The following is a 22150-nucleotide window of genomic DNA, read 5'->3' as shown; positions in this document are numbered from 1 at the left end:
CCTCAAACACACACATACAAAACTACTTACTCAGACAGGATTAGTTGAACTTCTAAGAAGCAAACACATTTTTAGAGTGGCTGAAGTATGTTGCATTTCCATCAGAAACAGGTGGAACTGTTAGGTTAGAGATCTTAACCTTGCTGAATTCAAGGCTGTTCCTCTCCCTCTAAGACCCCACCAAGCTGTCTACAATAAAATGCTCTAAGTCTTCTAAGACACTTGCAAACTCATCAAGGGCCTCATCATGCCTAATTATTTCTATGAGCCTGTAACTCTCTTAATAAAATTAGACTAAAAGTTGATTTTATGTCACTTTTTGTTTGAGTCTTCAGCAGTTTTCAACACTGTTTATATAGCATTATCACCACCAACACCTTGTGTTGTTGTCAGGGCTCTTCTCTTCTCTTCTCTTCTCTTCTCTTCTCTTCTCTTCTCTTCTCTTCTCTCTCTCTTTCCTCCCTCCCTCCTTCCCTCTCTCTCCCTCTTTCTTTCTTCCTTCCTTCCTTTCTTCCTTTTTCCTTCCTTCCTTCCTTCCTTTCTTTCTTCCTTTCTTCCTTCCTTTCTTCCTTTCTTCCTTTCTTATTTTTTCTTTTCCATTCTTTTTGATGCTGTTCACCCTAATAGATATGTAGCGATATCTAATCATGGATTTTCTATGGGCTTTCCTTGTGGCTGAGGATATTGGACATCTTTCGTGTGTGTTCATTTGCCATTTATTTATGCTATTTGATTCTGTCTTTAAATATTTTGCCCATTTTTGACTAAATAGTATGGCTGCTTACATTTGAGTTGAGAGTAATTTATATATACTCTGCTAACATGCTAACATGGTTAGTTTAATTGTTAGCTTAACAGAATTGAGAATCGTCTTGGAACAAAGTTTCAGGGAGGGCCTCTCTAGATAAAGTTGGCCTATGCCATACCTGTAGGAAATTGTCCTGATAGTATTGAGGTGTGAAGATCCAGTCCATTGTGGATGGCCCCATTCCCTAGGCAAAGGATTTGGAACTATGTAAGAATGAGGAAATCAAGCTGAGCACAGGCATTCCTGTAATCATTGCTTTCTGTTCCCAACTATGGATGTGACAAGACCAATTCACTCATGTTCCAGGCACTGTGTATTCCCTGCTATGATGAACTATAACCAAAAGATATGAGCTAAGACAAACCCTTTCTTGCCTAAATTACTTTTCTGAGAGTATTTATCACAACTAAAGAAAAGAAACTAATAAATCTTCATACACATGCTGTGTTGGGTATGTATTTTTTTTCAAGTATTCTCACATACTCCAGAACTCGTTTTAATATCAAATTGGTAGCAACTTTTGTGGAGTTAAAAATTAATCTGGTAATGAGAGTGAGGAGTGGAATAAAGAGACAGAAAGTTGAAGTATATGGTAAGCTTTATGAAAACGTCTTTGTAAAACCTGTACTTACGTACACTGAATCCATATCAATAAAAATCTAAAAAAAAATAATTTGGATTTTGGTTTTGGTACCATATCTAAAACCCTTTTATCTAATACTTATGTTACAGAGAATTTCTATGTTTCTTCCAAAGTTTCATGGACCTATGTTTTCATATGTGGATGTGATGAACCATTTATTTTCAGAGTTCCTATATGTTTGTTTAGTAAATCACTTCATCTAAAAGAGCAAATCCACTTGCCCACCTAACTCCTAATGTGAAAAACACCACTAAAGTCAGTGTAGGATAAGTTTGAAGCAGGTTAGAATAGGTTAGTTAATAAATGGCAGAAAAAAACAACTACCCATGATACATTTTGCACCAACATATATTTTGAATAGATAAGACACAACAACACTTAAAGGAATCCTATAGCAAATGCCCTTGTAGCTGCCATTCAGATGCTTCAATTTGTCTCACCACATGTCTGCCAATCTGCTCACTTTTCTACCCCCTCTTTTCTTCATTTTAGTTTTCTAGAAGCAAAAAAGCACTGAGAGCTATAGCCATTTCCCTGAACTCTTGTACTGATTCAGCCAATTTCTATCAGTTTAATCTTAATATACAAAGTGGGGCATCAAAGTTCCATTTGTCTCTTCCTAGTTGTAAGACCTTTGGATCAATCACCAAGTTCCTTGGTGTGAATTGTCCTTGTGGTCATGACACCATGATGTTTCAAGGCATCAGGAATATTATGCCTAGTTGTATATGTGAACGTAACATGCAGACAGGGTAGAAAAGCAGTGGCTGGAATGTCTACTTGTCTATGATTCTATAGGACGTAATTGTTTTCCTTCAACACATAGCCTAGTTCTTATCTAGTGGAATACTCACAGCCAAGGGTAAAGAGGGACAGTTTATCAGTTTGCAGAAATTCCAGTATTCCACTGCCTAGGGACCAATCTGGTTTTATTTTATGCTTACATTGCTGTCAATAGGTTGGCTGTAGCAGAAGGTGAGTACATCTCTCAGACAGAATGTGAGGCTATTCATCTCATAAGTGGGTTGCTGGCACATAGATCTTCTTTTGTGCCCCTTAAAAGCTCCTAGACTTCAGAGCTAGTTCTGGACCCAGATGACCCCCAGAGAACTGGACTTGTCTGGTGTTGCTGTTGGTGACTGATGCTGCTGCTGAGAAGGCATTATGAGCAGTTGGGACAAAGCTGCCTTCTATTCAGATGAACACAACTTATGTTAAAGCATGTCATTATCTCAAAAAGAATGTCAAGAAATTCCTCAACTTTTTCTTCTGCCTTTACTAGCACACTGAATATTATGACTATCTTTAGCCATCACCTCTGAAAACACATCTTGAGTATGTATAGAAATACACGTAGTTCTTCTTACATTTTCATTTTATAATAAAAATTGCTGGTTTATAAAGACAGGAAAGTTTTGGAGGATGAGAGTTCAAACAGCATCTCTGGTGAGGGCTCCTGTCTTCATAATGCCATGGAGGACAGGTCTATGGTGTGAAGGACATCCATGATGAAGTAGGAATCCAGACAGTGGGAAGGTCTTCCTTTTTTATGATAATCCTCTCTTGAGAACCGAACCAGTGCAATGAGAGCCATTTAACTCTTCTGAAAGTGACACCTTCATGGTCTAAGCGCTTCCACTAGTCACACTTCTCACATTAGCACATGGAGAATTAAGCTGCTGAAACACAAATTGTATGGACCACATCCATCCAACCCATGGCGATTATCTGTTGAGATGCTGATGTACAGTTTCAGCACCCAACAGGACAGGATATGCCTCTTGTTTGTTTGTTAGGTGCGTGTGTGTGTGTGTGTGTGTGTGTGTGTGTGTGTGTGTGTGTGTTCCTCTTAAAACTCTCCTAGAAGTCCCCATTATTTTTGCTTTAAGTTCTGATAACCCAAACTTCAGTTTTTCACAGTAGGGAGAGATCCTAAGTGTGACAAAGAAAATTGTACTTATGGAGAGACAGTAGTCAGTCCTATAATCTCCAACTCTTGGAAGTCTAAGGGTCTAACACCACTCCCAGCCCATGTTAATGTCAGATGGGCTTGATGTTACAAGCCGACTATTGTACCTGACCCAGATGGCCCAATATACTATCCAAGGAAGAAACCATGTTGAGTTCACTTGATGAGCCCATGTATGGCTTCCTAGTCATCCCCTGAAGCAAAATTAGAGCACCTGCCTCTAGCAGCTGCCATAAACATCAAATATCTAAAATGGAATTAGTCACAATTCTCTAAGCTCAGAGAAACACCATGTAGCGGATTTGAATAATCTGTTAACAGCCAATATCTCAACACAGAAACTAGGACTTGGAGGGCATGTACCATGTTCATACCATGTTCACAGCAGGTTCTTAGTAAGCAGCATGAATTTCTAAGACCTTCAGGGCAGATGCTTGCCTAGGGTTCCTGTAGATTGCCCTCCTTCTCTCTGTCCCTCCCTCCCTTCCTTCCTCTTTACCTCACCCCCCCATCTCCTTCACTTCTCTTTCACCCTTTAGTGTACAGTAACCACCACCTCATTTCATACTTTCTACCACCAGCCTCTCTGAGACAGAGATTGTTTCACAATCCTCCATGCTATGTTCCACAGAGTTAAAGTTGGGCAGGGAACGTCACACCTGAGACTTTAAGGTTGCAATAGCACAGTGCTGCTGAATGAACTCCACTGACTGTTCCCTTGCTGCCTGCAGTCCATTGGTTTCATGGCTGCACTGACTCCCCACATTGGCCTTGCAGGCGCTCACCTATCTAACTAACAGAGGGATTTCTAAGTGCTTGTGCTCTATACAAGGCACTGATCTATACTGGCTCTTTGCTTACAAGTGCACTTCAGGTGCAATACAAAAACCTGCTACAGACTCTGGAGATGTTTTCCAATTAACACCAGTGACCCACAACATGAACTTTGTGTCCTGAACATGTGGGTTTTAAATTAGATGGTGGATGCATTTCCTCCCTGGGTCTCGCATTTCCCTGGTGACTAGTTCAAGAGAAACAATGTGTTTTTTTTTCCCTAGATGAAAAAGGAAAAGCAAAAACCTTTTTTTCCAGGATCTATAGGAAACTCCAGCTTCTAAACTATCCAGACTCCCTGTTATTCCTTTGGCCTCCACTTGTTAGTTAAAACATAGCCCTCATTAAAGGAAGTCCAGAAAAGAGCCGCTCAGCATGGATCTTTCTCTCACCTTTCTGTTCCCATATGGTACGCTTCCTTTTAAGAAAACAGCAGCCATGCAGGCTGCAATGCATGAAGGACAATCTCTATCTCCAAGACCTAATGGTTTTAACAGGCAAACTTCTCAAACAAAACACAGGGAGGAGGTGCCCCTTCTTACAATTTCAAGAGTCTAACTTTTAAAAATTTAGAGTACCGACCCTAGGTCTGTATCACCATTCACTGTTCCCTCCTAAATTTCATCTGTCCCTAGCCCCAATCTAAGCAACATGGACTGCTTCAGATGCACATTTCTTTTATGTTGCCAGAAGATACCATGATATGATCTGTGAGAGGAGAAAAGAATACACACTAAGCAAAACATGTGCTCTTTGGTAAATTTATTGATGGACTTCATGGCGCTTTTGTCAATAGTATGGTCAGTCTGATCAGTAATGTCTAATTCGTAATATGAAGATATGTTTGTCTTCATTTTCTGGCCTATGTTTATGTGCATAGTGTGTATGCTTATACACATATTCAAACATGTGTGGGTACACGCAGGTAGAGGTCTGAGGTTGGCATTGGGTATCTCTTCCCTCACGGTTGAGCCAGTCCCCCCCCACACACACTAATCCTGGAGTGTGCCATTTTAGCTAGTCTGGCTAGCCATCTCTCAAGGATCGCCTTCTTCCCATCTTTGTGCTGAGATCATGGGTAGACTGCCACACCCACTTGGCTTTTAAGTGGATTCTGGTTGTCCTCATGCTTGCAGTGCTTTACCCACTGAGCCATCATCTTTAATGACATCTTTGAATTCAAAGAATGATCTTCTATTGAAGTCTCATGTTTATTAGCACTTTCTTTCTCTTTCTAATCTCTGAGGTAAGAAAAGTCACCTTTAATCTGGGCCATACCTTCTGCTGGAAGCTTATGTAAGACATGGAAGAAGGAAACTTCCTCTTTGCTTACATGCTTTTGTCCTGCTATCAAGTTCATTCGTTCCTTTGAGCCCACTTCTTCAGGATTCCGAAATGTACTGAAGACCAGCTGAGACACTCGGCCTCGTGGACTGAACAACTACTGGAGTCTTACATCTTTCATTCATAGACATCACTGTTGAATTAGCTGGACCACAGGCTGTATGTAGATCTTTCTAAAAAATCCCCTTTCTGTATATGCAGAGAAAACTCCATTCTGTAATTTCTGTTACTCTAGAGAACCCTAAGAATGACATTGCCCACAGTGGGTTGGGCCCACCTACATCAATCAACACAATGCCCCCCACACATGCCCATAGGTCAGGCAGGCTAACCTGGCCTAAGCAATTCTTCAGTTGAAGTTCTCTCTTCTCAATTGACTCAAGGTTATGTAAAGTTGACAATGAAAACCTAACCAGCACAACCTGTCCTAGATTTTTTGAGTATTGAGACAAGAAGACTTTAGTCAAGATGGGGAAAATTTAGTATAACTACAGTTTCATTTAGAATTAGAATTCTTTTTGCATTGTTCGAACCCGAGGATGAAAGAAGATCTGTCAGTTATGGGCTTTCCTTTTCATTGTTATTCAAACTCCATTTGTCACAATTACCATGCTAAAAAGCATGTAGCTTAGAAAGGGCAGATTTTGTGACAGTAATGATCATCTTGCAGGGACAGGAGGTTCTGTTCTCTTTGATGATTCTGTTTATTAGCTCCATAGCTATAACAGATCTTCAGCCACTCAGGAGACTGACAACGACCCAGTAGTCACAAGAAAGGCTGCTGACCAGAGCACTACACATTCTGATTACAGTCTCTTCTGCATCCAGCAAATTTGGTTGGTGCTGGGGGGCTTTGCTTAGCAGGGGGGAAGAAAAAAATCAAGGGAATATGAACAATGACCTTGAATTCTATGACAAGAGTATGTACTGTAGGGAAAGTTTCCCCTTCCCATCAAATGGCTTTATTACATACCTCAGTGCCTCTATTGACACATAAAAGATAAAAATGTGGAAGATGGTGACACAGTATGTGAGGAGATTCAGTAAAGAAACTGCCTATATGGCCAGTCCATTGTTAGGGAAGGTTCCTATTGAGAATAAGAGAGAAAAAAATAGCCAGAGGCATCTGTAAGAGTTCAGAGCAGAGAGAAAAGAAAAAAAAACTGGGCATGGCCAGGGTTAGTGAAGTGGAGAGGGGGAGAGAATAGCATAGATAGTGAGGTAGCAAGAGATAGAGGACAGAGCATACTGAAAGAGCGAGGGGTGAGAGGCAGAGGGGGAGGGGGAAGGGGAGAGGGAGAGGGAGAGAGAGACTAACAAGACAGTAGATAGGAAGCATGAACTGAAGGAAGTTTAGGGTAGAAGCGCTAAGAAGGGCTAGGATGGACTTTGATAAGTATAAAAGGTGCTTGTGATTCCGATGGAGCGTAGATGCCAGAATGGGCTTTAATGTGCTGACAGGTGCCACAGGTCTATGTCAATTGGAGAGCTTTATGTCCCTTGTGATAGAGGTAAGGGAAATAGCTCCTTTTGGGGTGGGATGCAGAAAACTCATTTCAAAATTCCTAAGGAATGGCAGCCTTTGTCTGTCAGAAATCCTTCTTAGTACAGCTTCTCAATACATGAATTCGTTTCTCAATATATGAATTTCCTGCAACCTAAATATTGGTTATTGTTACTTGAGAAACAGACCTAAATTATTATTATTATTATTATTATTATTATTATTATTATCATCGTCATCATCATCATCATCATCATTATTACTGTTTTAGAAACAGTGTAAGGTATATATTTCAATGAATTTCCATACTCAAAATTAATCAGTCATACTATTATTCTAATTATCAAATGTTTGATATATGTATGTATATATTTCATTTCTCGGTAAACAAGGGCGGAGAACATGGCTTAATGAGTAAAATATTTGCCGTGCAAATATGAGAACCTCGATTTGAATCCCTAGAGCACGTATGGAGCTGAACGTGATAGCACATGCATTTATGATCATAATGATCCTACAGAGGAATAGGGAGTTAAGATAGAAGAATCTCAGAAACTTTTAGGCTACCTATCATGTCATATGTGTCAGGAGAAAAAAAAAACAAGAGCAAAGCAAAACAACAAAAACCTTTATGAGACCTTGTGTCAAACAACAGGGAAGAGAAAGAGAAAGACACACAATGCGCGCGCGCGCGCGCGCGCACACACACACACACACACACACACACAAATAGATAATAAAATAATTTCTATGGTTGATGCCTTGCAAATGTTGTCTTGAAGGTGAAAGTCACTCCCAGGCCAACCAACTTTATCTGCACAGTGCCTTCTCACAGAACAAGGTGGCAATGTAGCTAGAGGACTAGAAAATTCATTTGGGGTCACAATGATATAAGATAGTTCCCTTGCACATGACCCAAATGTGATCCCAAAGAAACAGGAATGTTTAAATATAATTCTCATGGATATTTTATCTCGAGGGAAAAATATGGATAGCTTAATTTTCTAATACCATAAGCAGTGATCTGTCATATTATTTAAAGATAATTAATTTGATTAAAAATTTGAGCCCATCCATAAGCCATCTGTTCTCATTTGCTTTCCGTTGCTCTGATAAAACAATGACCAAAAGGTTAAAGAGATGGCTCAGCAGCTAAGGTCATTGGTGGTTCTTCCAAAGGACTCACATTCAATTCCCAACACCCAAATGGTGGCTCACAAAGGTCTGTAACTCTAGTTCAAGGTTATGTAATGGCATGTTTCTGGGACTATAGGCTTTGCCCATACATGGTACACAGATATACAAGAAGACAGAATACTCGAATCTAAATGTAATCTAATCTAAATGTAAAGGGAAAAGAAAAGAACACTAACCAAAACAAACTCAGGGAACAAAGAATGAAGGATGTATTATATCCTGCAAGTTAGTCCATCATCAAGGGAAGCCAAGTCAGGAGATCCAGAAGAAACCTGGAGGCAGGAACTGAAGCAGAAACCACAAAAGGATACTCCTTACTCACTCATTCCCTTCGGCTCACTCAGCTACCTTCCTTATCAAGCCCAGAACTACCTGCCTAAGGATGGTACCACACACAGTGGACTGGATCCTTCTACATAAATCATCAATAAAGAAATGCCCCCCAGACATGGTCATCTGATAAAGGAAATTTTTAATTCAAGTTCCTTCTTCCCAGGTATCTCTAGCCTATTAGCAATAAAACCCTACCAGTATAGTATCTGTTCACATCTAAACACTCTCTGACCGCATGCGACACATCTGGTCCATGCCGAGATATGCGTGTCCAGAATTTCATACAATGTTCCAGCAAATCTTCACAAGAATTCTTGGAAGAAAGGCAGGATGAAGCCAAATCCAGTCTTTAGAAACTGTGCAAATAACCACAGAATGGGTATGTGAGGCTTAGGTTGCACTGTGTTTAATATCTGACAAATGTAAGTCTCTGAGTTTGTTTGTTTGTTTATTTGTTTTTCTATTGGATTTGGGAGAATTGCTAACATTTGCAATGGCATCAGAAATCTGAAGCTTGTAAACATGGTAAAACTTAAGACATAACAATTACTGACACACTAATTAAATAGTTATGTACTGGAGATACAAAAAAAAAATTGAAACATGGTCAGCAACAGCCAGATCAGGACTCTCACTTGTAACAAAGGCCAACAATACACCAAAGATATTTACTTGTGGAAAACAAATGCATTTGAATAAGAACAGATCCTGCTGTTCTGCTGTTCTTGTGGGCTGCTCTATGTCTTCTCCCAGTATGGTGCCAGAAGCATTTCAGGGTTGGTTAAAGAAACTAGGAGATTTACTGGCAGGGAAGGATTAAACTGGTGGAAGCAGAAAGTGTTTTGCTGCTAGCATTGACCTCTGTATTGGACATGCTCTGGATATGTCTCTCAGAAGAGATCTATAATCCCAGAAAGTCAGTCATAGTGGAAAAGGGGAGAAGCAGGGAGAGAAAGCCAAACACAACTGGAGTAATATCATTGGTTAAATACCACAGAAGAAAAGAATGTGCACATTTAACCGAAGAAAGTCACTAACAAATCAAATAACAGTAAGTAAGAGAAAGGGCTAAATAATTTACATCTCAAATAAAAATCTAGAAAGCATGACCCATATTTAGGGCTAACAAAGAAGTCTGGAGAACATGACTGGGTAGGCACAGATGTACATTTGGCAGGAAAAGAAAGATTCCAATGCAGCTACTGCAAATACATTCTTAGACCAAAGGAATGTAATAATAAATTCCCTTATTTAAGAAAAAGGGGGGTTGGGGATTTAGCTCAGTGGTAGAGCGCTTGCCTGGGAAGCACAAGGCCCTGGGTTCGGTCCCCAGCTCCGAAAAAAAAGAACCAAAAAAAAAGAAAAGAAAAGAAAAAGGAAGCCACACTTCAGAATATAGAAAAAGATAATGACAATGATTCAACATCTTATTAATAAAAGGAGAGAAACTAGTATGGAGTCATTAAAGAGCAAATTGAAGATGTAATCTGAAATGAAATAAAATAATAAAAGTCTTTCTCAAGAGAGACTCAACCTGATCTTGAGAGACTGATTTAGTACCTAACTTGGACAGAGGAAGAACAATGTTCAAGGAGAGTGACTAGCATATCAGCATATTTACTACAGCTAACACCACCCTTAATTGTGAAATCATCCTTTCTCTCACCCTGATCAGAAAAGGCTAGGTGGTTTTCTTAGCTAACTTTCTTTAAGGTTCACCGTCTTCTTTTTGAAGAGTCAATGCGATGATGTAAACAGAAACCAACAACAATAAAAAAAAAAGGAAAAAGAAAGAAAAGAAAAGAAAATTCTTCCCACTCACCCTACACAAGTCAGCCCAAGTTCCCCCGACCATATTGTTATATGATTAATCCCTCATATTTGAAGCCAGGAAAACCAATTTTTAAAAGTACCATTTATCATTTTCTGAATTTGTTTTTTCTTCCTTTTGGGTCAAAACTGTCTGGTCCTGCTCACATTCTTTTACCCTCCTCAATTGTCTTTGAGGACTCTCCACTTTCCTGCACACGTATAACTGCACATAGTAGTAGTTCATTGTAGTTGTTGTCACATGAGTCACAAGTCTTTTACTGGAAACACAAACAAAAGTCTCAGGGAGCCCAGGCTGGGGGTTCTCAGAGGCCAAGAAGAGGCCAGTGCCAAGTCCAGCCTTATCTCTTTGTTATCAATTGTTTTTTGTTTTTTTTTTTTTTGCCATAGTATACTCCCTCTCTAAAACAAACAAACAAACAAAACAAAACAACCATTATGGTCATCAGGAGTCAAGTATCGAGAGTTAGCAGATCTGCCTCAGCTCCAAAGGTTCGAGCAAAGCCAACTTGTATAATGCTGGAAAGGCTTCTAGCATGTATGAGCCTTCACTAGGGAGAGACCCTAGTGTTCCCTTTTTTGGTGTTGGAAGCATTATATGACACAATTTGCAAAGTGCCTAGCATGGAGCCAGTACTCTGTGAGTGCCCACAGAGTGTCTTCCCCGGGACTCCTTTATACAACAATGAAGAAAAGGCTCAAAGCTTACAAGCAGGTTTAGACAGTGTTCCATCTGCTTCAGGGTTTGAATAGGTGTGCATTGAAACAAGTCAACAATGAGGTGTCTTTGGACACAGCTTGGCACTTCTGACAGCAGGAGGGCCCTCCTGCTGGAGTGAAGCCCTCCTGCAATGGATTCTATCCACTTCACCCCATGACTTTAATTTCAATTGTATGTTTCATAGAATTGCTTTATTATGTGCCCCTGTAATCTTGCTGCTTGAGCTTCTTTGCATGAAGTGTGAAGTGGCTTCCTGCTGTAGGTACTCCTGGAAGCTTCAAGTTTTAGCTGAGGGCTGGGAATCAGATGAAGCAATGGTCTCATCCCTTCCCAGCACTCAGTTAAAATCTGCAGCTTCCTCCTGCCAGGAAGGAGGTCCTGAGGGGTTGGACACCAAACCCAATTATTACCATCCGGCCTCTCCTGAAGAAACCAGTAATATGCCTGTCCACTGCTACTGTGTCCTGAAAATTACTGAGATCCCTAAGCTCTCCCTCATTTCATATCACATCACAGCCTTCTTCAGTTGTTAACCAGTAGGAGGAAAGATGGCAAGCACTTCATAGAGCAGTGAAACCTTCTATGGGTCTTCTTGAAACTCACTGTAAAACCCATGTATGACATTCACACAAACATGAAGGCAAATAAAAGACAAAAACTCCATATGTTGTCTCAAAATTGTGGCTCTCTCTTGGATCCAGAATTGCCTAGTACAAAAGAAGAGCTGATGCGCATCTTGCCACCCAGCACCCACGATCTCCATCTATTAACCATCCCATTGAAGAGAGTTCTAAACGGTCACCTCCATCTCTGTAGCCAACAGGAAACCAACATTATGAAGCACAGCTCCCAAGCCAACCTCATCGCAAAGTGTTGACCTCCCAGGAAATGCTTGTTTTAAGTCACTAAATCTTGAAGTGATGTGGTACACAGCAAATGCTAGCCAACACCTATTTGTTGATTACTTCATAGAATGGGGTAAACCCACAGAACAGTTAATACATTTTAAAATTTCCTTTCTGTTAGGATAACCCAGCCAAACAAATATTGTAAGGAATGTCCCTGTACTCTCAATTTCTAATTGCTGTGCTGGAGGTACTGGCTGTCAGATGTCTGCAAAATGAAAAGACAAGTTGCCATAGTGAAAGTCACCAATCACCATAGCCCCCAATGCCAATTGGATGAGTACAGAGGGTGACTTTTGCATAATTAAGAGCTGGAGAAGAGCAGAAGGAGCAGAGTAAGAAAAAGGCAGAGAGAAGAGAGACAGAAACCTGGAGAGGAATGGAGAGAAGTAGAGCATGGAGAGAGCCATTTGACCCATTGGCAGTGGCAGAGAACTCATGTTAAGCTTAGGTGGGCTAACTGAGAAACTGCCCCAGAAAACAGGCCAACAGCCTTATATTATACAGATGTCTCTGTATCATTACTATTAAACCTCAAGCGAGTCACCCAAGAAAACTTCTGCAATATCTTTCTTTCTTTTTTTAAATTCCTTTTTTATTCAGAAAAATGTAACGAAAAGCAGGAATAACAGGCTGTTGTTATACTCTAAGAATGCTTTTAAGAACATGTCTTTGTTTTCCTAGACTTCTTGAAGGACCCACTAACCACTCTGGGTAGCTTCTTAATATTCAACACTTGGGTGTTAAATACTTTTAAGAAATTGAGAGTGGCTATACTATATCCTGAGTATCCTATTGTCCTCAGAGTACACAGAGTACTGGGGCATGCAACTGTCTTAGTCTGGGTGAGCTCCATAGAGATTATTCAGAAAGTCTGTCTAAAATGACAAGTAAACATTTTAAACCCTGCTTTTCCATCAATGTTATTGGGAAGGCCCTTCATCTGATCAAAGTAGAAACGGCACTGTATTGTTATAAAGTAGCGAAAGACCACTCTAGAATGTAAACACAGAGGAACACTACTACTATGAGTAAATATTCCTGTTACCTGATTTCTTAAAACAATTGTTTCTGAGGGTTGCCAATGCCACTGCTAGGACAGAGCAAAGCATTTGGCTGGTACAGCTCATTTCCTCAGGCACCTGTGCTGTTACCCATCAAAGGTCTGGATTTATCACACTAGGTAGGTTGGTCCCTCTTAACCCCCCCTACTAATTTTTAACTCAAGAGACTGTGTCTGGGTAGATGTCAGACCTCTTCAGAATTCAAAAAATAAATAAATAAATCAAAAACCCAGATTGCTAGGGTCATTGTGAATTAATGGGAGCCAGGTTAGAAATCGATTGCCAAAAATATGTATACTGATGTAGCAAGAATCAACAAACTGCTTTAAAATACTGGTTGTTTAGTTGCAAGCTCAGCCAGATACCAATAGAGGTGTTAAGGTGGAAGAGAATTCTTAGGCTTTTCTGAAGCCTCAGAAGTTGACTGAGGCTTAAAGAGATACATAATCACCTCTTCAGCTCTTAATGATCTTGATATAATCAATAATTCAATATATATATATGCATGTATCAGGAGGGAGGGGGGAATAAAGCACACATAATAAAATGGCATAATGGAAGCATTCAGAAACTTTTTAAAGATTCAGTCTAGCCAGTATCCCAGACCATAATTGCAAGGACATAGTATACCTGTGAGCTGATTTTCCAGAAACTCTTATCAGAGCTGCTGATGCTCTTTGCGCCCCTATTTTCATAGCCAATCAGTGACAAATTTCACTTTTGAAGTACGTCTTCCCACAGCTACTGCTGTCTTGATTTCTTCTTTCCATCCCTTATAATAATAGGGTTCTGTGCCTCCAGCTTGCTATGTCTCCACTATCTTCCCCACATCCTCTTCCCACTCTGTAGCTACAGCAGCTTCCCCAAAATATCTTGTCTGTCTTAGTTAGGATTAATATGTCTGTGATGGAAGACTTTGACCAAAGCGACTTGGGGAGGGAAGAGTTTATTTTGCTTACAATGACGTATCAAAGCAGTAAGAGCATAAACTCATACTGGGATGAAACTTGCAGACAGGAACTGATGCAGGGCCATGAATGGGTGCTGCTTATGAGCTTGTACATCATAGCTTGCCCAGCCTGCCTTCTTATAGAATCCAAGAACATCTTCCAGGGATGGCACCTCCCACTGTGGGCTAGGCCTTTTCTATCAAACATTAAGAAAACACCTTTCAGTCCTGCCTACAGCCTGATATTATGGAGGCATTTTCTTAATTGAAGTTCCCCCCCATCAAATGGCTTCACCTTGTGTCAAAATGACATCAAACTGCCCAACACATTGTCACAGCCTTCCTGCCTGGAATCCTCTCCTGGTTCTCAGCAGCTGAAGGCAGAAAGTCAAAGCCTGCAGGCTCAGTTTCTCTGTGTGGTGTCCCGCTTTCCCTGTGCTGTTTTGAAGATTAAACTTTAGCATGTACTGATTCTCCATCACTCCACACAAGCAGCTTGGACCACAGGGTGTGGCACAGTAGGGCCACTAGAGTCAAGCTGTATAAAAGGAATAGATGGGCTTGGTCTCCCTAGCTATGCCACTGTTTCTTACAGCTACCCTGGGCTTCTCACTGCTCTTCCCTTTTATAGCATAGAACCCATTTTTCCCTTAGATCATTAAGGTTTGGATGGCAGGATCCCATGTTTCTCTCCAGCAGGTTTCCTCCATACTCACAAGGCAACGCAGACCTTAGGATTTCCATTCAATTCTATTCAGAGTGAATTGCTTCTGTGCTACCCTATCTTGCACAATCACCCATCAAGCCTCCATATATTTGCTCTTAACATATGAGATAGGAGTTCCACTTCAGTAATGATCTCGGACATCTTTTTACTCAAACCACAATGGCAGACCCACATGGCCTTTGGGAACTATTTTCAGAGCCAACGATTTGCTCCTTTGTCAGAATTTCTGGTTCAAATTAATGTGGCACTTGTGGTGCTTGCTTCCCAGATTCACACAAAGGCTAGAAATTAGTCACTTACTGTTGGCCAAACCATGATACTTTGGAAAATAGCAGACACTTGCAACAGCCATTAGTACAGAAGCCAAAGCACCCATCTTTTAGCTTCCCTCAGGTTCTAGCTGGCCTCATGCCCTTCTTTCCCTGTCAGTGTCAAAGATGGTATAAAGGTCTCTGCTTATGTGGGTGACTATTCAGAGACCTGTCAGTGGGTCTCACAGGCTTTCTTCCTAGACACTGTACTCAAGATCCAGTAGAAAATGCTCTGCTCTCTACTCTTTCTGCGGTGCCATATTCCTTCAATGACTCTCATACATCACATGACTAGTAACCTCTGTGCTCTATTTCACAGAGTCTCTGTTCATAAGTCTTTATGTGTGTAATTCAAATGTCCGCACTTGCACCAGCTAATAAAGAGGTAAGGTATGCTGGGTTCAGGGACATAGTTCAATGGACCAATATTTTCCCAGTATTGTGAGAAGTCCTAGGCTTAATTCTCCCTTTTAAATTTCCATTGTTTCTTCTTAAGAGTTCTGAAATAACAATGATTTACTAATAGAAACTTCCAATGTTAAACAGAGGGACCCACCATGACAGTAAAACACTTCTCCACTCGTTCCCATACCAGGTATCTCTAGCCTCACATATCCCTCTCTCTTGAGGTTATTCAGTGGCAGTGTCCCCACAGCCCACCATCCCACAGAGCTCTGTTGCCCTACCCACAGAGCTATTACCTCACGTCACCCTTACCCAGAACCACTGCCACAGCTTCCAACCTTTTTCCATTCCTTATCCTCCCAAAAAGCTCAGAAGTAAAGTAGTACTGAGAATACCTTCTGCGCTTTTGCATAATTTCATTCCCAGGCCTTTGCTAAGCACTCACAGGTAACTTCCAGGCCCCATCACCCCAATCCCAAAAGGTCCCCAACAAGCACATCATCTGACCTCCAGCTCCTGTAACTCCTCCTCTTCCTCCACATCATAAGACAGGGTGTGGATTTTGATGTCATCCCCTGAGAGGTCGATGAATTTCCCATCGGGGTACTCCAGGCTGTCTTTGGTGGGTGACCGGTCCTCAATGAAGGTGGTCTCACAGCAGTCAGTGGCTACACCATCCCCCCAGGATCGGAGCACACCATCTGAGTATAGAATGATGTTGGGACGATAGTGGGAGTCCACGGACTGCTGCAGTGTGTTTGGGTCCAGCAGCTGCTGCACAGGATCACTTCTGCCTCCTTCCAGGCTGCCTGGTGCCGCACTGGCCACTAGCCTGTGGCTCTGGTACTGCGGTGCTGGGTAAACAGACACCAGACCATCCCTGCTCTCAGCCATGAAGTTTCTGGTGTTAATTAAGCCATTCCTTTTGCCAGCATCACCGATCTTACTGTGTACCAGAACACTCTTCTGCTCAACGATGCCATCCATGATAGACTCCCTCCCTGCTTGGCGTCAGGCTAGCAGGCTGTATTCACAGGTCACACAAGCCCCATAGGACCCATTTCCCTGGAGGAGCAGGAAACAGAGAGTGAAAATTACGACTAAGTCATCACACAGACCCACACTGAGTCCGAGTTTACTAGTCATCTGATATGCGTAGTAGCTATGGAGTCAGAAAAATACACAGTCCATCCTGTTCTGTGAATTTTAAAAAGGCCCCATTAAAGCAAAATCTAGATTAAGCCAGAAATCTATTACCTGCATCTCTATGAAGTCTTTGCTTCCTAATAGAGGAAGCTGCAGGAGCTCAATCTACTGCAGCCCTACAGAAGCCTCTGCCTGCCAGCAGACATCCTGAAACTCCGAGAAACTCAATCACATTAGCATCCCAATGGTCTACAGAGAAATAGAATTGTTTGTCTGTAATGGGGATTGACTCTTCCAAGTACACAACCATTCATTCACGCAGGAGAACACACCAAAGGAAGACACGGTTTAAAATGATAGCCTGTGCAGACATAAAAAAACAATACAGTAAGACCATGCCACTAGGCTGTATGTGGACACAGTCCCACTGAAGGCACACTTCATGTACACAGGCGTGAATTCTTGGGTATCTAGTAGGATAGGCAGTGAATTCATTCATAAACACAGACTCCAAATTACTCCCCCTTAGACTATGTTATCATTGAGCCTTGCATGATATAGAAAGGAAGACTGAGAGAGAAAGGAAGGAGAGGAAGGAATCGAAGCTGAGGACTCTAAACAACATAATGAGTGCATTATCTCACATTGCATTTTAATAGCCATTATATGTAATAACATATCACAGAGGTTAAGGAGATGGCACAATTAGAAAAGTGGTTGCCATGCATGCATAAGGACCCGTGCTTGATCCCAAAAACCCACATAAAAACAAACAAACAAACGAACAAGCAAACAAATGCCAGGTGTGGTGGGACAGACCTCTAATTCCAGTACTGCTGAGACAGAGGCGGGAGGATCACTGGAGATTGCTGCCCAGCCAGTCTAACTAAATCAGCCAACTCCAGGTTCAATGAGAGACCCTGTCTCAAAAACTAAGTTGGAAAATGATCAAGGACGGCATCTGATAGCAGCACCTGACCACCACATACATATGCACACGCACATATACACGTGAACATGGATACACCTATAAAAGTGTCATCTCAGGGTAATCAAGCACTAACATTTTCTATAGCGTTTATGTATTTTCTAATCACAGATGTTTGATTTTATGTGGTAGCAAATACAGTATCGAAAACTGCATCCTGACTAAAGGAAGAGTGGCAGAGTGGACCTTTGTGACTGAAAAGTTCTGAGATCAGATACAAAGAGCAAACTCAAACTGCAACATATGCACTGAGAGATAATAAGAACTACTAATGTGGAACCATGTACAGTTTAAGAGAGATCACAATGCATTATTGCCTCTGTTTTGGCATGTCTAATTCTAGAAATGGTAATTAAAATTTGAGAACTAAAATCTTGAATTACGCTAGTTGGAGAGTTTTTACGAGGTGACCATACTACACCGACACACCAAGAGTCACATGTTTGAGGACTATATCTATCTTCCACATCTTCCAGGAAACCACAATATGTTTCTGCAATATTTGTGGGCAGATCTTTCTTCGTCTACAGTGTAGGCACTGGCTCGCCCTCCAGTGTATCACTCTGCTCTGATGGGTGTACTAGCAAGCCTAGAGAAATCTTGAAGATCCAGCTTCTCACAAAGAGTTTCTTCTACCCAGTCCTTGTAATATCTTGCTAGCAGACACTGATTGCATTTCTTCAAATTCAGCTTCTTCCACTGACCTGTATGCTCTTGAGTAACCAGAAGTAACTGTTCTATTGGCTGGTGAGTTCCTATCACCTGTTCTTGACTTTTTCTATTTTCTTTTGTGATTTCTACTGTGTTCTTCTGGCCAATTTGATAGCTGCCGAGGTTGTCATTCTTCTACTCAGACATGAACTTAAAACCAAGGAATCAGTGGCATATTTACCCTTTCTTAAATTAGGTATGGAGTCAGCTGTCAGGTACTGCGTGATGAAACAAAATATCTTCCGTATTATGCAACTAGAATAAGTCCTAGTATTGTCTCCCTGAGTTGACTGTGCACTAGCAGTGGGTTTAACATTATGGTTGAGGCAGATATGGTTTCATTTCTTTTAGATTCCATGTAGTTTGCTGCTCAAAGTCTTGCTGACATACCGCAGCTTCAGTGAAACCTGGGAGTTGGTTAGAAATGGAAAAGAGCTGAGGTATAGCTTAGGGAAATGGAGCATACTTAGAAAACATTGGGTCCTGGGTCCATGGCCTCCTCTACACATGCGCACAGGACACCTGAACACCAGAAGCTGCAGCAGAATACATACCTCTTGAATCACAAACTGCATGCCTGTATATCCCAGTCTGCACACAAAGGCTTAAGGCTTAGTGAGGCAGTCGGTGATAGGTTTACTGTATTCCATAGCAGTATTATTACTGTAGGACAAGTTGCTTGGTTTTACAGTTGATTATTTTCATCTTGTGTTATTGTTTTGAGATTATAACATAATTACAATAATTTCCCCTTCCCTTACCTCCCCTCTAAGCTCTCTAATACATTCCTCCCACTCTTTGTCAAACCCATGACCTCTTGTCTATTGTTATTGTACACACACACACACACACACACACACACACACACACGTAAAAGCCTCCTAGAACGCACTTATGTGTAAAGAAGTTGTGATGAGGCAAGCTGAGGAGTCACCTCCAGTGCCTGGTAAATTCCACAGGGCAGCTTCTCAGTTGTCCTCATTCATTAGGAGGCAAACTTATTTGGTGGCAAGACTCAGTTTAACTTCTCCAGTCCCCTGACACAGGCTCTTGATGTAGGAGACAGGCCTGGTACACTGGTGCAGAGTCACAGATCCAGTACATAAAAGACAAACTCAAAATATAGCTGGCTCAACTCCAGTTTCTCCTAAGTTTAATGAGGCAACTATTTACCTGAGACTTCTTTTGAAGAATCACTGGAAACCTGCTATCAGGTTCCTCTAGTAGAAAACCACCAAAAGAAAAGGTAGCAAAGGAAAGAGAACACACTGAGGGTGCTAAGGAAGACAGAGCTCTTGCATCATTGCCCCTTTGCTTGGTTCCCAAGCTTATTTGGTTATTGATTCTTTATGCTTCTGCAGTTGTTACTCTAGACCTAGATTCTCTCTCCACATAGATCTCCTGTCTCCTCTTTCATAAAGCTGTTCCCCTTGCTTCATCCCATAATTACCATTTAGGAATCAGGTTCTGTTGGTACTGATGATCCCACAGAGACTCAGCTACTCTGCCCAACTGGTCAGATGAAGTTTTATTTACAAATCAAGAAATATATTTCTGTGTGCTCCTGTTGCTGCCCTGTATGAAACAATGAAACAGGAACTCCATCTCTCTGTTTCTCTCTCTCTCTCTCTCTCTCTCTCTCTCTCTCTCTCTCTCTCTCTCTCTGTGTGTGTGTGTGTGTGTGTGTGTGTGTGTGTGTTGGGAGTTACTTTTAATTCATCAAAGCATAATTAATAGAGATGTTTATAAAAGGTCTTCGGATATATTCATGTTCGCACATTTAAAAATATATGAACAATGGCATTTGAGGTCATGGCCAATCAAGCCAACCATCTCTGTCTTAAGAATTGTGTAAAGGTTCTGCTGGCAGCAGATTTTCTGAGTGACTATCTTGGAAGCTGACTGCATTTCAAGACCTCAAGTTAAACTTTCTCTTCCACCAACTCTGTCCCACGGGCTGAGATTCAGAGTATCCATTCCTCACTCTCCCTGGAGCCTGGATCTGTTTTAAACTGGCCATTGAATGTTTAAAACTCCCTCAGGAGATATTGTCCTCATTTGGCATCCAATAATTCCCATGTCATTACTTTCTGCCCCCAAATTCCCATGTGGTCCACTTCAAATATCTTTTTCTCTGAAAGGAAAGTCATGCACCACAATTCTCATAGTGTCCCATTGAATCTATCACAATGTTCCTTTACACAGCTCCCTGGTCAGACCCACCCTTTCAGCTACCTTCTCACTTCCACAGACAAGCCCTACAGCCTTCTCCTGCTCCCTAAGTGCCTAAAGAATAGTAAGCAGTCTTTGGTCAATAATAACCAACATTGGTGAAAATGAAGCATTGCTCTTATTCAATGAAGAAAAATCTCTTGTTCAATAAGTGGCCCACAGATCTCTCCAATAGATGTGTAAAAGATACTATGCTGTGAAGATGATACTGTGAAATCCAGAGACTTCTTTTGATTCATAAATAAAATTAATTTGCAAAGAAGCTATTTAGCCAGAGACTCTGTGTTTCTTAGCAGGAAGCATATCACGATACAATCATTTCGAACAAGGAATCCCTTAGAACTTGCCTTTGGCAAGAAAAGTTGGCATTTGAGTTACATCAACAAGGTGTTGGGACATATGCGAGCAGAGAGCATCAAGCCACTATGGACTTGATTAGGAAATGAGATGGTTCTATTCATTTTAGTATTGTTTGTATTGCTACAGTAAAACACTGGAGGTTGTGATAGCTTTTAAAAATAGGTAAGCATGGCTCATGAATCTGGTTTCCAGAGGACCCAAATATCATGGAGTCAGCCTCCTGGTGAAAGCAAAAAGGCATGGAAGGGCCAAGCACACAAAATAGTGTGGCTTTATAATATGCTTTTGAGAGTACTGATCCAGTTTTGGTTCCTTCCCGAGAGACAGCACTGATCTGTCCGTGACAGTAGAGCCCCTGTGAACTAAATACCTTCCTCGAAGCCTGGTCCGTTAGTGGCATCTCAATATCTCCATAAAAGCATCTTTGCATGAACTTCCATGCATGGACCTTTGGGGAATAAACCATATTCAAATACAGCACTGGCAGATCTCTAGTTTATTTAAGGTTGACGATATCTAAAGACCATAGATATGCTGATTTTAGCTTTCTAGAGCGGAACTGAAACCACCAGTCAGCAAATAAGAACCGTCTCTTAGTGCAAGTGAAAGACAGTGTTGAGTTGAGGACAAGATGTTTCAAAGGAGCCCAGTCAGCTCCTCAGAGTACGATTGGACTCAACTACCAATGCAAACTCACCTGTAAAAGGGTCTTAATAGGCAGTCCAGATTATCTCTCACGAACAGGTGAAAGAAGGAAGTGGCCAGGCATCAAGCCACCAGAACCTGGCAAGGACAAAAAGGCACAACTATACATCAACTTGATTAAAATTCACTGGCACAAACTGAGTGAATATGCTGGGTGAGGTGTCACGGACACCCTGGTTGTAATGCTGCTCACAGTGCAAGAGAAAGACAGGCTTGCCCAAGTGCTGTGGTGTGACAAGGGCTAGGGACAAGGTGAAATGTGCCTGGTAGGAAGAAGCATATGGACAGTAACCTAGTTTGGGGATAAAGATCTTCCATTTAAGGAAAGGCCTGAGGAGTGGGGTGGAGTTAGTTTGGTCACAAAGAGAATCCACATGATCCATGCCATATGCTTAGAGCCTTGAGGCATGGAATAGATGGGAAAAGGGCCATGGAATAGATAGGGAAAAGGCTCATACTTTATG

At 41.4% G+C, this 22150-nt stretch overlaps 1 protein-coding gene across 9 annotated transcripts in view; it reads right to left on the bottom strand.

Moving 5' to 3' along the window:
* Syndig1 (synapse differentiation inducing 1) overlaps window positions 1–22150 on the bottom strand; it is a 166238-nt gene that overhangs the window by 84061 nt on the left and 60027 nt on the right. For 6 of the 9 annotated variants that reach the window (XM_087653362.1, NM_001025020.1, XM_087653366.1 and 3 more), the window contains 2 exon segments: window positions 21679–21764; window positions 16052–16609 (listed from right to left, as the gene is read on the bottom strand). In XM_087653362.1, coding sequence (XP_087509488.1) covers window positions 16052–16531 — 480 coding nt within the window. In that variant the 5' untranslated portion in view covers window positions 16532–16609; window positions 21679–21764. 9 annotated transcript variants of the gene reach the window in all.

This window comes from Rattus norvegicus, chromosome 3 (genome assembly GCF_021556685.1).
Source record: "Rattus norvegicus strain SHRSP/BbbUtx chromosome 3, alternate assembly SHRSP_T2T, whole genome shotgun sequence".
In the NCBI taxonomy this organism is placed as follows: domain Eukaryota; kingdom Metazoa; phylum Chordata; class Mammalia; order Rodentia; family Muridae; genus Rattus; species Rattus norvegicus.
Note: the sequence above shows the minus strand (reverse complement) of the source record. Positions and strands in the feature narration are given on the sequence as shown.